Raw genomic sequence first — 13,178 nt, forward strand, 5'->3', positions numbered from 1 at the left:
GATCGAAAACCGTGCTGCCCCCGAATGATGCTATCAAGATTACCATTTGCACATAAACCTCCAGCGGAGTCCAGCAGTCCTTGAAAGAATTCAAGTTTGAATACAAATGTATCAGGATAGAAATTAAAGATGTGTAAACAGAATTCAGTGCTTTCAAGCAGCTGTGCACTGATTTCTTCACAGAGCTCCCCTGATACTTTTCAATTATTTAATCACCCTGCATCCTTGTCCAGACCACACAGCCTTAGATTTTTAGACTTTCCTCAGAGGATTTATCTCCTAATCCTTATTCTGAAGCATCACTTAATTCCCATTTTCCTCTAATTTGAGGACACCGGAATAGAACATCTTGTGCTAATTAAGTGGGATGAGCTATGCAACGGGAATATTATTCTCCACCACTCTATGATTCTACTAATCAGTGTGGAGTTTACTAGAAGGATTCCCACTAATAACTTAAGTAGGACTATATCACCACATCCAGTGTGAACCAAAATATAACCACTTCTCTCTCCCTTCCTTCTCCCTTCTCTCACACCCCCCCCCCCCCCCATTCTCTCTTTCTCTCTCTTTTCCTGCTCCTCATTCCCTCTTCTACACAGGGTCCTCGTGGTCCTGAGGGAACACCAGGAGAGAGGGGCTTACCAGGAGAAGGATTTCCAGGGCCAAAGGTAACAATACCTTCTGTACTATGAAAAAAATGCTTTGCCTTGCATGGTCATGATTTCCAACTTTAAAAAAATGTGTCCTAGCCAATTATCACAAGTAAGTATTTTCTTGACCATCTTCACCCCATTAAATAAAGGAATATGTATATTTCCCTTAATATGAAACTATAGTGAAATTTTCAGTTATAAATAACTATTTGGCAGACTTTCACCTCATATAATTATGGTGTACGAAAGGAGAAAGCTCTCTTATTTTGTAGTCCTTAAACCATAGTGATAAGTAGTGTCTTCATGTCCAGAAGAGAAGTTATGGAGCATAACAATGCCAGAAGTTTCTTCACCGCTTTGTTTTGTGAAACACAGATAAGAAACTAATAAACCAGTTTGTAATCATATTGTCATTAGTATAATAAGAAAGAAATACAGGTGGGAGGACAGAACAGGAATTACGTTGTTATCATAATGGGCAAAATGCTGTGAGAAACATACCTTTTACCCAGCAATTGAGGATTTAAATGTTTCTCCTACTTCCCATGTATAATTCTGGGCATTCAAGTTCCTCTGGACCAGGTTGGCAAACTTGTTCTGTAAAGGGCCAGATGATAAATATTTTAGGCCATGTGAGCAGTGTGGTATCTGTCAGGGTTGTACTTTGCTGACCTATGGTCTAGGCTGGTTCCCCACATCTACCAAAGACCACACAGGAAGTGATTTTCCAAGACACTTTGGGCAGCATCAACAACATTTCAGAGTAAGCAAGAATACATTTTGCGGTCCTTTTCCCTTCTTTTCTAAATTCTTTCTCCCAAACACACATGCATGTGAACACACACACTGCCCTGAGAGGCACATGCTGTTTTCTAAGTGTCTAAGAACTTCTACTTCAGCCGTTTGGTCAGGTCACTAAGATCTGGCCTTCTCCCACCATCCTCATGCTCTAAATTATCATCTCATTCTTATCCTCTTCAGCCATGATCCATATAGAATATGGATTCTGTGAGAAACCTGAATCTCGATTACAGGGAGATCAATTAGTTAAAACCTAATTTATACTAAGCTGTGAATGACTACGGGCTTGGAGTTTAAAAGAGGCCCTTGTTAACTGAATAACTTTAATTTGTCATCATCAAAGGGAATAATCTGTAGGATAAAGGGGACAGTATAAATGCCCTGACCTAACTAGAGTATCACTATCAGAAGACAGGGCAGCAGTTAGTGCTACATTTCAGTAAGTTTTTTAATACATAATTTCTTGAGGGTTTTTTTTTTTTGTGTGTGTGTGTGTGTCATATAATAAATTTTTGTTTATGTGTAGTCAAAACAACCTGGGAAATTCAAATAGCCAAGGTTATTTCTCTTTATAACCTGTGAGGATTTTTAACATAAATAAGTAAATGAGAAGTGAATAAGTGAAAGACTAAGAAGCAGACTGAGGGCGAGTCTTGGTGACAGGTTCAACTGTGCATCATAATGACACAGTCTCCCTCATAATAACCCACAGCACTGCACCGTCCTGCATCTTGTCACAGAAAGAATCCATTATATTCAGTGTTACTTTAGGGTCGACTTATGTGATTATACTCTGTGGTAATTATCAGAAGAACCCATTAGTCACAATACTTCATTCCCCATTCCGGAAGGGTCAATGGGCATTTTCTCTATGTGCTATTTGAGGTTACTTTCCAACGATGTAGAGCTGAAGTGAATAAGTTATGAATAAAGAGGTACTTAAAGGTATATTTTCCATTTTCCTAGGTTTCTTGCAAGTGTTCTCTGATTTTACTCTAGGTTTAAATAAACTCATGAAATGACTGCTATTCCTAATTAATTATATGGTTTATTTTTCACACAAATGCACAAAATGTCATGACTTCATTGAGATTACATTACAACCAGAGCTATTCACCTAGGTCGTGTGACTTAAGGGAACATCCTAGAAGATTTTCTATGAATTGTTTTAAAACCAAATTTTCAAAGAACATTTACAAAGTATGATATAAAACATTGAGTAACTCAGTATTAGCAAGTATTAGTTCATATGCTAATATGAGAGAAAGTTTTCATTCTGTGATGAATCTAGGGAATTAGGGAAATGGAGGATTATTCAGTTTGTTTTACAATATGATTAGTTAGGTCCCCCATTTCCAGATATTTCTCTCAGGAATGGAGCTCTTTTCCAATTTTAGTGATGCTATGTATGTATTCTGTTTGGACAGATGCTTTCCTGTCTAGGAGTATTAAAACTAGATATTTTTTACAAGTTACAAATGTTTGGGTCAGCTAGAATTATCCATTTGTAATGAGCAGTGAATTTGGATGCTTTTGATGCTTCAGCTATTTTTTTAAATCCTGACTTTTATTAATATACTCATATTTCTCCCACACGCTTTCAGGGTGAAAAAGGCTCTGAAGGACCAATTGGCCCACAAGGATTACAAGGCCTGTCAATCAAAGGGGACAAGGTACCGCATATAGAGTATACAATAGGAAAGATGCCAATAAAATTATTTATGTCCATTGTTCTTTATGAATTTACATTTATGGACTGTATTCAGACCAATGACCATATCACAAAGGTATCCAGTTAATTATAAATCAAGTATATGCAAGGTATATTATTATGTAGGATGAATTATGATCGAAAATATTCCTTCATGTTTACTTACAGTAATGTCTCACTTATTTGGGTTTTTGACTTCCAGTAAAACTATCTTCAGCTAAGCAGCTTTAAAGTCGAACAATAGCAAAACAGACCTCTTCTTAGTAAAGAAAGTAGTTTTTTAAAATGTATTGGCTTGACCCCATTACAGAACGTGTATGTCCATCCTTAGATATTTGCTCAAAAGATATTACCTTAAAATGGGACTGAAATAGGAGGACTTATTCAAGAAAGCTAGCACTGATGCCCTCTAACAAGCACCAAAAGGGATCCACCTATAGTTGAACAAAGTTAGATTTATAGATTCATTGCTGTGAGGGAGACCACATGCTATGGGGAACCCATCACTACCCAGTAAGAAGATGAAAGATTTTTTTTTAATAGGATTTGGGCTTTTGTTAGGTGATTTGGGGACATGTCTAAGAAGGTAGGGGTTGAGTTTGGATTGGATGCTGTTAGACCTCCTATCCATTTGGAGTCATTTATATGTTAATCTCTAAGCATATCATCACATTATATTATATTAGAATAATGATTTATATTCATGATTATAGGTGTTGTATATCGATTTTGAACTACTTTTTTTCTTTTATTTACTGGAAGCTGTCTCTCTTAGATGTCTATATTTAAATAGCAGAAATACTGGTAAATAATGAATTATACAAATTTTAGTAGTAATGTAGTTCTTGATTCAAACAGTACAGCTCCAGCTCAGAAATACCCTAAAAATACATAAGAATTTCTTTCTTCCTTTGGAGCAGTGAGGACTGAGTCCAACAGATCTATAGTTTTATGAGTTTAGTCAATTAACTTTTTCAAGTGTTATTGTCATGGCGTTTTAGTTTTTACACCTGGAGCTTATGCAAAGAAAATACATTGAAATATCGGACATTATCACATAGTAATCACAAGGCTTTCATTTGCTACTCCCTCACCAAATCCTTACCCTTCCCTCTCTCTTCCTTTCCTATTCTTTTCTATATAATATTGGATTTAAGCACTTTGGTATACTTCAAGTGATAAGATAAGGGCTCTCAAAATATGTAATTAGTAAAACACAAAGAAGCGGCTTTGATACAGATATTAAATGTATATAATAATGCACAAAAGAGGATCCTTCTTATGTGTGCATTGAATATTTGCAGAATAGTGGTTATGAGTGGGTTCTGGAGTCAGAGAGAGTGCACTTGAATCTTGCCCTTGTCATCTAATGGTCGTGTGATATAAGGTACTTAACCTCATCTGGAAGACAGGGATGCCTACTTTCAGAGGGTTCTTGTGAGGACTGAGCGAGATAAAGCATGAAAAACTTAGCACAGGGCCTGCCATGTGACATACAATCCAATTCTGAATCAGAATAATCCAGCTCTGAACTAGAACTTGAGTCCAGTACATTTTTCCTTCTAAGATATTTATTTAGACTGGGGATTGACACATATTTCCTTCTAAGATATTTATTTAGACTGGGGGTTGACACAAAGTAAAACACTAAGAAGCATATTTCAGGGCATGTCTTAATGATGGGATCAGTTTGCTTGCTCGTTCGTTCGTTCCTTCCTTCTTTCCTTCCTTCCTTCCTTCCTTTCTCTCTCTCTCTTTCTCTCTTTTTTTTCTTTCTCTCTCTCTCTCTTCCTTTCTTTCTTTCTTTCCTTCTTTCTTTCTCTCTCTCCCACTCTCTTTTCCCCAGGTTCCATGCTAAGTGGAGAGCACAATTCAGGGCTTAAACTCACGATCCTGAGATCAAGACACGAGTTGAGATTAAGACTCGGATGCTTAACAGACTGAGCCGCCCAGGCTCCTCTAATATTATGTGAAGTATGATCTAATGATATGGTTGTGTTCATAAAAACATTTATTTAGCCCAGGCATTGGCAAACCATGGGGCTGGCTGTTAATCTTAGAAATAGTGTTTTTATTATTTATTTATTTTTTTAAAGATTTTGTTATTTATTTGACAGAGATCACAAGTAGGCAGAGAGGCAGGCAGAGGAGGGAGGGAAGGGAGCAGTCTCCCCGCTGAGCAGAAAGCCAGACGTGGGGCTTGATCCCAGAACCCTGGGATCATGACCTGAGCCGAAGGCAGAGGCTTAACCCGCTGAGCCACCCAGGGGCCCCCAAAATAGTGTTTTTAGAATGCAGGCACATCTGTGCATTTAGAAATTGTCTGTGGTTGCTTTTGCTAGACCAAAGCAGCGTTCATGACTTATGATAGAGACCTTAGTATGGCCCTCAAGAATAAAATGTTTACTGTCCAGCTGTTTAAGAACAAGTCCATGGATCCTGAAGGAGCCTAAATACAACCGACATTTAAATGTCTGGGATGCTTGGTTAGCTCAGTTGGTAGACCACATGACTCTTAATCGCAGGGCTGTGAGTTCAAACCCCATGTTGGGCATGAAAATTTCTTCAAAATATAAAAATTAAAACACGCATCTCTTTGTCTCTTTGCTGTTCTGAGATGTGCTAGGTGTCGTTCTCGCACTGAATGTTAGATCTGCTTAAAGTGCTTTTCCTCTGTGATTCTACCTGGTTCTTTCCCTCTCCTCAGGGAGGCCATCCCTGTCCAGCTTATTTATGCAAAACTAGCTTTCTCCACTTCCCCTGGTTTATTGTTCTCCTTAGCACTTATCCTTATTCAACATAATACTTATTTTATCTATTTATCTTGTTTACTATCTTCTGATTTTTTCCTATTAAAATGTAAGCTCTGCGAGAAGAGAGATTTTTGGCTGTTTAGGTCACTGTTGTTTCCCCAGCATTTGGAAGATTTCCTGGCACATAATGGGCACTCGTAATTATTTGTTGAAAAACACAAAGAATGAATGAATGATAGTGTTCTTTATACCGATAACTCTCACTTTGTTTCCCAAATTTACATGGAACGAAAAGGTGAGATTCTTTAATTCTGTTGCATTTACCTTAGATAATTTCTTAATTTTTAAACTGTATTTTAGCAAGATGTGGAGGGGAAAAGGTCTTCAGAAAATAGTCACACATCACATTTCTCTCTCCAAATCCTGACTTTCTTGGACCCTATGAATATTAGACTTTTAAATATTTCTACTATAATCCTAACAGGAAGTGTTTGTGTCATTATAACAACCATTTGGGAATTTTTGGTTCTTGTGAGAAAAATGATTGATAAATATAAACTGGTCCAAATATTCACCAATTAAGACTACACAGTGAAAATATCATTCACTCTTTTGGCAAACTTGAACTACAAACTGTAAAGAAATAGAGCTTTCTAACTTTTTATGTTGAACCCTTTTATGGTATAGATAGATTTTAATTCAGCATAATTCAAGATTAGCAAAATATGGAAGAACGAGGTTTATTGTTATAATTCTGATTTATTTTCTATACAGGGGGATTTGGGACCTGTGGGACCCCAGGGGCCAATGGGCATCCCTGGAATCGGAAGTCAAGGGGAACAGGTAATCAGAGCTTTCTCTCTTTCCATTCGGTACAGAGCACTCTGACCCAGTCCTGGTGTTCACTGAAAGCCAGTCCTGCAGACACCTATGAGTATATTTGATAGTCAAAGTGCAATGGGAAATACAACCAAAAGTGAATGTAGGGAAAGAAAAGATGATTCTGTGAGGTTTTATTTTTTAGAACTTCCAAAGATTAAAAAAATAAAATGTGTGTTTCTTGGGGCCCTGACTTTTAACATTCATGCCTAATTAATAGGATAAGAGTTTGAGAGTGATTTTATATTTTTAGGTTTCCTTAGGAGCAGTGGTTTATGTATCTGTTGGTTTGTGTCTTTTCCCCTTAAGGCTTGGCGAATGATTAAATCTCACTCTCTTCCAATGGCAGGGAGTAGTATTTCCCACCCCCTAGCCATGGACCAATCTAAAAAAAGTATTAAACTTAAAACAAGGACCAGAATCAGAGGTAACTATTGAACTTAAAGGGCACTGTTACTGAACGGAAGCAAATCAGAGATAAGGTTTATCAACCACAATTGGCCTCTCTTGGTCAGAAAGAAGGAAAGCTCTCTGAGGATATCTCTACACTCATGGCTCCAACTGCTTTCAAAATCTTCTGATCATAACTTTTGGAAAAGGGCAATTTTGTTAGATCTAAATAATATAAAGGTAATGTAACAGTACTATCTACCTACAGAATCTCGTTATATCGAAGTGATGAACAAATCCAAATTTATGCTGACTGTCCTCCTACATAGAAAGTAGACAGTAGATAAAGATAGTAGACTAAGATTTATGATTAAGGTGTGAATTATTCTGTTGCCTAGAGAATGAATAGTGCTTCCTTTATCTAGGGCAGTGGGAAAAGAAGATAAAAGAGAGAGAGAGAGAGAGAGAGAGATAATTCCAAGTCTCATTGTTGACATTAACTCTGAGTTTATTTCTAACCATCTTGAAATTAATTAGTGTTGTTGTTGTTAATCCAAGCAACAGCAAAGTTGGATATTTCTCCTTTTTCTATTGCCTTTCTCTTGATAGAGATCCTAGTGGTAATACATTAGGAGGATTAAGATGCAGGAAAAGCCAAGATAAGTCTGTATATAACTGTTTAGATAATAATTAAGAGCTGGATATTTTGATTATGCAAGGATTGTGATTTGAGTATAGCACCAGGCAGTATCAGACTTTGCAGTTTGCTTGCTGGTTTCAGCCAGGCTTACTTTCTGATCCTGGAAGTGGCTGGACAGTCCTGGGTCTTGTGGTCCTGGTGCTGAGTCACCACTATAGGGCTGAAAATGAGGTTCAAAGAAAGCCAAATCTTTCCAGATGGCCTGCAAATTCTGGACCTCCCACCTGCAACTTCCTGTTGCCTTTAACGCTGGTTCTTGGTGGGGGTTGCTGTTCTTCAGCTTTAAAAAAAAAAAAAATCTCTTTGACTTCTTTTGTTTTCTTACCTCTTTCTCTCCAAATTTCCAGGAGAAAATAATTTTTAAGGTAGACGTGACCATATGGAGCTGACCCCTGCTGGATAGGAGATTGAATAGAATGCATCATTTCTAAACTACACTGAACAAGAAAGGAATTTGTTTGCCCTTTTAAGACAAATGATTTAATTCCTACTTAAATGTAACCTCTGTTTATATAGTTATTCCTTTTTCTTCTTATCCTTAATTTGACATGTTTACCCATTGAATTACTGTTGCTATTAGATCTTCCTAATTCTCTTACAGAAATGATTTCCCCCACTCATCTGTTTTGGGGGAGCTCCTGTTTTCAGGAACATGTTGTTAATATGCCCCAAGGGCCTGCAGATTTTCATGAAATGTTTGGAGGCTTGACCACTTCAACTCTGTTATAAATTGGAGTGAAAATACAAATAACCACATTTACATGTGTGAAACATATATGCATGGATCTCTGAATTTTTTTGGTTCCTTGTTGTGTATCATGTTACTTACAGATGATTGTAAAAGATTTTTTCTAATAACATTATGATTCCTTCTCATAATAACCTTAGCTTTAGTAAACTATTTAGACTGCTTCATCTTCATTAACCAGAGAAAATGATATTTATAATTAAAAACTAAACAAACAGTTGTATCTTCCAGCTGGAAGAAAGGGGATACCACTTGTAATAAAATAATCACGTATCTGTCACCATTATGTACACAATCATGGCTTGTGGGGTGTGAGCAAAACAAAATTTTAGTCTTTCCTCATCAACTCTTTAAATATTCTTTCAGTGGGGAAAGTTTTTTTCTTTTTCTTCCTGCAGGAAGAAAATACCAATGAGTTACAAACCTTTCCTATCACTTTTAGGAAATAAAAAGCTAGAGTGTCACCTCTAAGTTGTAACTCACGTTTCAATTGTATAATAAAAATTATCTAATCAATATATTAACTTTCCTTTACATCTTCATTTATCTGGTATGACCTATAGGGAGAACCTGCGGTCCATGGGAAGGAATGTGCTTCTCATCCCTGTCAGGCTGAATCAAGGATGAGAGTAGAGGGGGAGGCCACAGAGGTTCTTTCTTGGCTTATCTGTTGTCACATGGCTTTGGATCCTCTAGTGTTGACAGACGTTTGACAGTGAGTTTCCTTGTGGGGTTCCTGCATTGCTCCTGTGACTGCCACTCTTGGGACATGGATGATGGACTCTCTTCCTCCAGCCGTTTCTCCCCATCAGCCTCTGTTTTTCTGGTGGTCTATTCTATACCGATTCTCTCTATTGGAATTCCCCTGCTCCTCCAGGTCCTCTCGGACAGGATTCCAAACGGTTCCAGGCCAACCCTGTCTCTCACCTAGAGTATATCTAGTCCACAGAAAAAAACTTGCATGGCCTTTGCCCTGACCAACCTTGGATAGATGGGCTGATCCAACCCCAGCCCTCTCTTGGCCATCACCATCCATTTTAGCTTTCGCAGATGCGAGTCAGATACAGGTCCCTTGTGTTACCAAGGCAGAAATAAAGCCAACAAGTGGTTTCACTGAAGCTCTTTCTAGAATGCAGTTAAGAGAGAAGCAACCCAAACCCCTCCCACTTTCTTCAAAGAAAACACTTCATAAGATTACCTTCTCCAAAGAAGAACTTATTAATGCTATCTCCTTCCCCTTTTTATACCCACAATGTGGGAATCTGGTGTTTGGACATTCTTCAGTTCGGTGTCTACAGACTATTGCTTCTTAAAGCCTAAGATCAAACCTTTGATTTAATATCCTGATATATTGTGATTGAGACAGCTAGACTATAGGTTTGCCTGCATGGGACTGAAAGTGTGACATAGGTTAACGAGAAGGAATTTTGTCTGATTTGGGACTCCAAGCTGGCATGGTGAACAGGGTCTTCAGAGGTTCCGTCTTCATTCTTGGGTGTCTGTCCTTCTCAGGGTGTTTTCCTCACCCACATGATCCTGAATAGCCATTGCATCTTCACTTTAGCCACTGGAGAAGGGGAATAGGGGAGGGGAAGACATGCATCTTCCTTTATCATGAATCAGCAATTGCACACATCACTTCCATTTGTATCCCACTGGCCCGAATCCAGTCTATTTGGCAACGCCTAGCTGCACCAGGAACTGGGAAACATGGTCATTATTCTAGGCAGCCACGCAGGTGCGCTAAATTCTCTTACTACGGAAGAAGGGGAGAATGCATATTATGGTTCCACTAGCAGCCTCTGCTATGCCACTCAACAAATACCGAGTATGACTAATGTACGTTGGGATGTGAACTCCATTTTCACTTTAAAGGGTCTGAAACCACTTTTATCCAAATTTCTTAATTTCACTAATGCTATTTTCTAAACATTTTATTTTAAAGGGAATCCAGGGTCCTATGGGTCCACCTGGTCCACAAGGACCTCCAGGACAAGGTTCGCCTGGTTCCAAGGTAAATTTCTGAATGGGAGTAGAGTTTAATATATCTACAGTCTAGTTGCTATTTCCTGGTCAGTAGCTAGTGCATTGGGAAAGCAGCAGATGAAATGAACTTAAAAATCAAATTTCTACTAAATGCAAATGGTACTAATATTTCTGGTGGTTTAGTTAATGTGGTATATACTCTTTATACTTTTAGAAGCATTTATTTAGAAAATCTTAATTTATTGTTTTCTTTATTACTTTGTTTCAAGAGATCCTCTTCTCGCAGTAGAAGCTACCTGTGGGCTGGCTAATCCATTCTCACCAACAGTCCCACAGTAGGCACACCTCCTGACACATTTAATTAAAGAGATGGAGTCAGAAATAAAGAAAAATCTTCTCTGAATGTGGGAATCATTTTATGTCCTAAATTAACACTGTTATTTATCCCTTAGGGAGAGGCATGGCCCTTCTTATTTAACAAACTGTCCTTAATGCTGCTTCAAATGATCACTAACCATGTTAAATCAATATTGCTCTGACAGTAGTCACCTTCCAGCATACTCCTTAGGGATAGCCATGTAAGAAGCAGCTCAGCAGCAGAAAGTTACTGTCCTTGAGGTTTTTGCATTGGGCTCATCATTGGAAGCTCAGGTTTTTCTCTCTGCTTATGACAGTGCTCTTGATTTGCAGTCATTCTGGCTTCTCATGTGTCAATTTCAGTTGTTGTGGGATATAACTGCCTATCTTCCAGGTGCCCTACACCTTTTGAGTATGCTACCTAGCCTATATATAACTTTTTAGATTTTATTTATTTATTTGAGAGAGAGAGAAAGAGTGAAGTGGGGGGAGAAAGCACAGGTTGGGGGAGGGGCAGAGAGAGAGGGAGAAACAGTCTTCCCACTGAACAAGGATCCTGACATGGGGCTCGATCCCAGGACCCTGAGATCATGGGATCATGAGTTGAAGGCAGACTCTTAACTGACTGAGCCACCCAGGTGCCTCTACCTAGCTTGTATTTTAAGCCAGACCATTATCTATTCCAAATTTGGTAAAACTCCATCCACCTGAAAAGATGTTAGGCAAATACATATATTTGAATTATAGACAAACATATACTGAAATAGTATACATTAAAATAGGTTTACATGTTTTATATTACTATATATCATGAGTATTAATATCGATAATTAACATCTATCTATTATGTATATATTTGAACACATATATATGAATTGAGCACATAAAGCTTGGTTTTGTCTTATTTTGTTGATACAAGAGAGTGCTTAGCTCTTAAGGCAGGAATGTGTTATTTTTATTTTGCTGCTATAATGACATACTCTTTAAATACTCTTTCCTCACTAGGGAGAAGTAGGCCAGACAGGAGCTACAGGTCCTAGAGGACCAGTGGGAGTTGGAGTACAAGGCCCAAAGGTGAGCTGATGATACCGATCAGAAACAGATAACTTATGTTATATTATGTAAAGTTTCATTGGTATCCAAATTTAATACAGGTCATGCATGTGTCATCTGTTATTTCATCAGAGAAGAATATTTATTCAGAAAAGGGTTTGATGCTCTGTGTAACTCTTATTGTTTAAGAAGAACCAAAAATCTTAGTTTATTTTGAGGACTGCTACTGGATTTTATCCTATATTTATTAGTATCAAAGGCCCTCTTTTGGCAGAGAGCAATTCTTTAAGAACATTCTTGTCTGCATATTATAAAACAGAGCACCTAGCACAGTAGAATTTCAGCAAACAGTGCTTCCCTTGTCTTGTTTTGCGGTGGGCTCACGTTACAGGTCTCCGCTCAAAAGCTACCTACTCAGAAAGTTGTTCCCTAAACCTAAAGTATGTCTCCCCCATTCCCACGATGCAGTGATTTTCTATCTCAGCATGCTGTTGACTTTGCTTTTCCGCCTCACCTCAACTGGCATGTTTCCTGCAATACTTTCCGTCTTACTAATCACTCAAGAAATGCAGTGCCCAACATTGGAGCCACCAGCCACTTGTGGTTATTGAATGCCGGGAACGTGACAAGGGTGAAGTGAGATGCGTGGTTAGCGTGAAACACACACTTGATTACAGAGCTCGACACAAAGAAGGTGAACTACATCCCGAGTACATTTGCAGATTGGTTACATACTGAAATGACATCATTTCAGATATACTGAGGTAAGTAAAATACATTAGTAGGATTATTTTCACCTGTGTCTTTTAACAGGTGTGGCTGTTAATGAAGAATAGACATGTTGCATGTGCATAAATACATAATTACAAATGTGCTAATATAAATGACAAACACTAATATAAATAGTAATAATAGCTGCCACTATTGGTTTTCATGTGCCATGCAATATGCTAGCTATGACATATACGTCATCGTACATATATGCAGTGTACACACACACATATGTGGTCACATGTGTGCCGATTTCAGAGAAACAACATAAGATAGTAAGGCTCAGCAGTTAGACTACCTAATCCTAAATCCCAGTTTTGCCATTAACTAGATGTGCAATTGTAAGCTTCTCTGACTTTAGAAAACGAAATAT

At 38.0% G+C, this 13,178-nt stretch overlaps 1 protein-coding gene across 1 annotated transcript in view; it reads left to right on the forward strand.

Moving 5' to 3' along the window:
• The window catches only part of COL28A1 (collagen type XXVIII alpha 1 chain), a 159,873-nt gene that overhangs the window by 51,580 nt on the left and 95,115 nt on the right, over positions 1-13,178 (forward strand). The window contains exons 14-18 of the mRNA XM_046020788.1: positions 603-671; positions 3,062-3,130; positions 6,696-6,764; positions 10,584-10,652; positions 11,987-12,055. Coding sequence (XP_045876744.1) covers positions 603-671; positions 3,062-3,130; positions 6,696-6,764; positions 10,584-10,652; positions 11,987-12,055 — 345 coding nt within the window. The remainder of the gene's footprint in view (positions 1-602; positions 672-3,061; positions 3,131-6,695; positions 6,765-10,583; positions 10,653-11,986; positions 12,056-13,178) is intronic.

This window comes from Meles meles, chromosome 10, assembly GCF_922984935.1.
Source record: "Meles meles chromosome 10, mMelMel3.1 paternal haplotype, whole genome shotgun sequence".
Lineage (NCBI taxonomy): Eukaryota > Metazoa > Chordata > Mammalia > Carnivora > Mustelidae > Meles > Meles meles.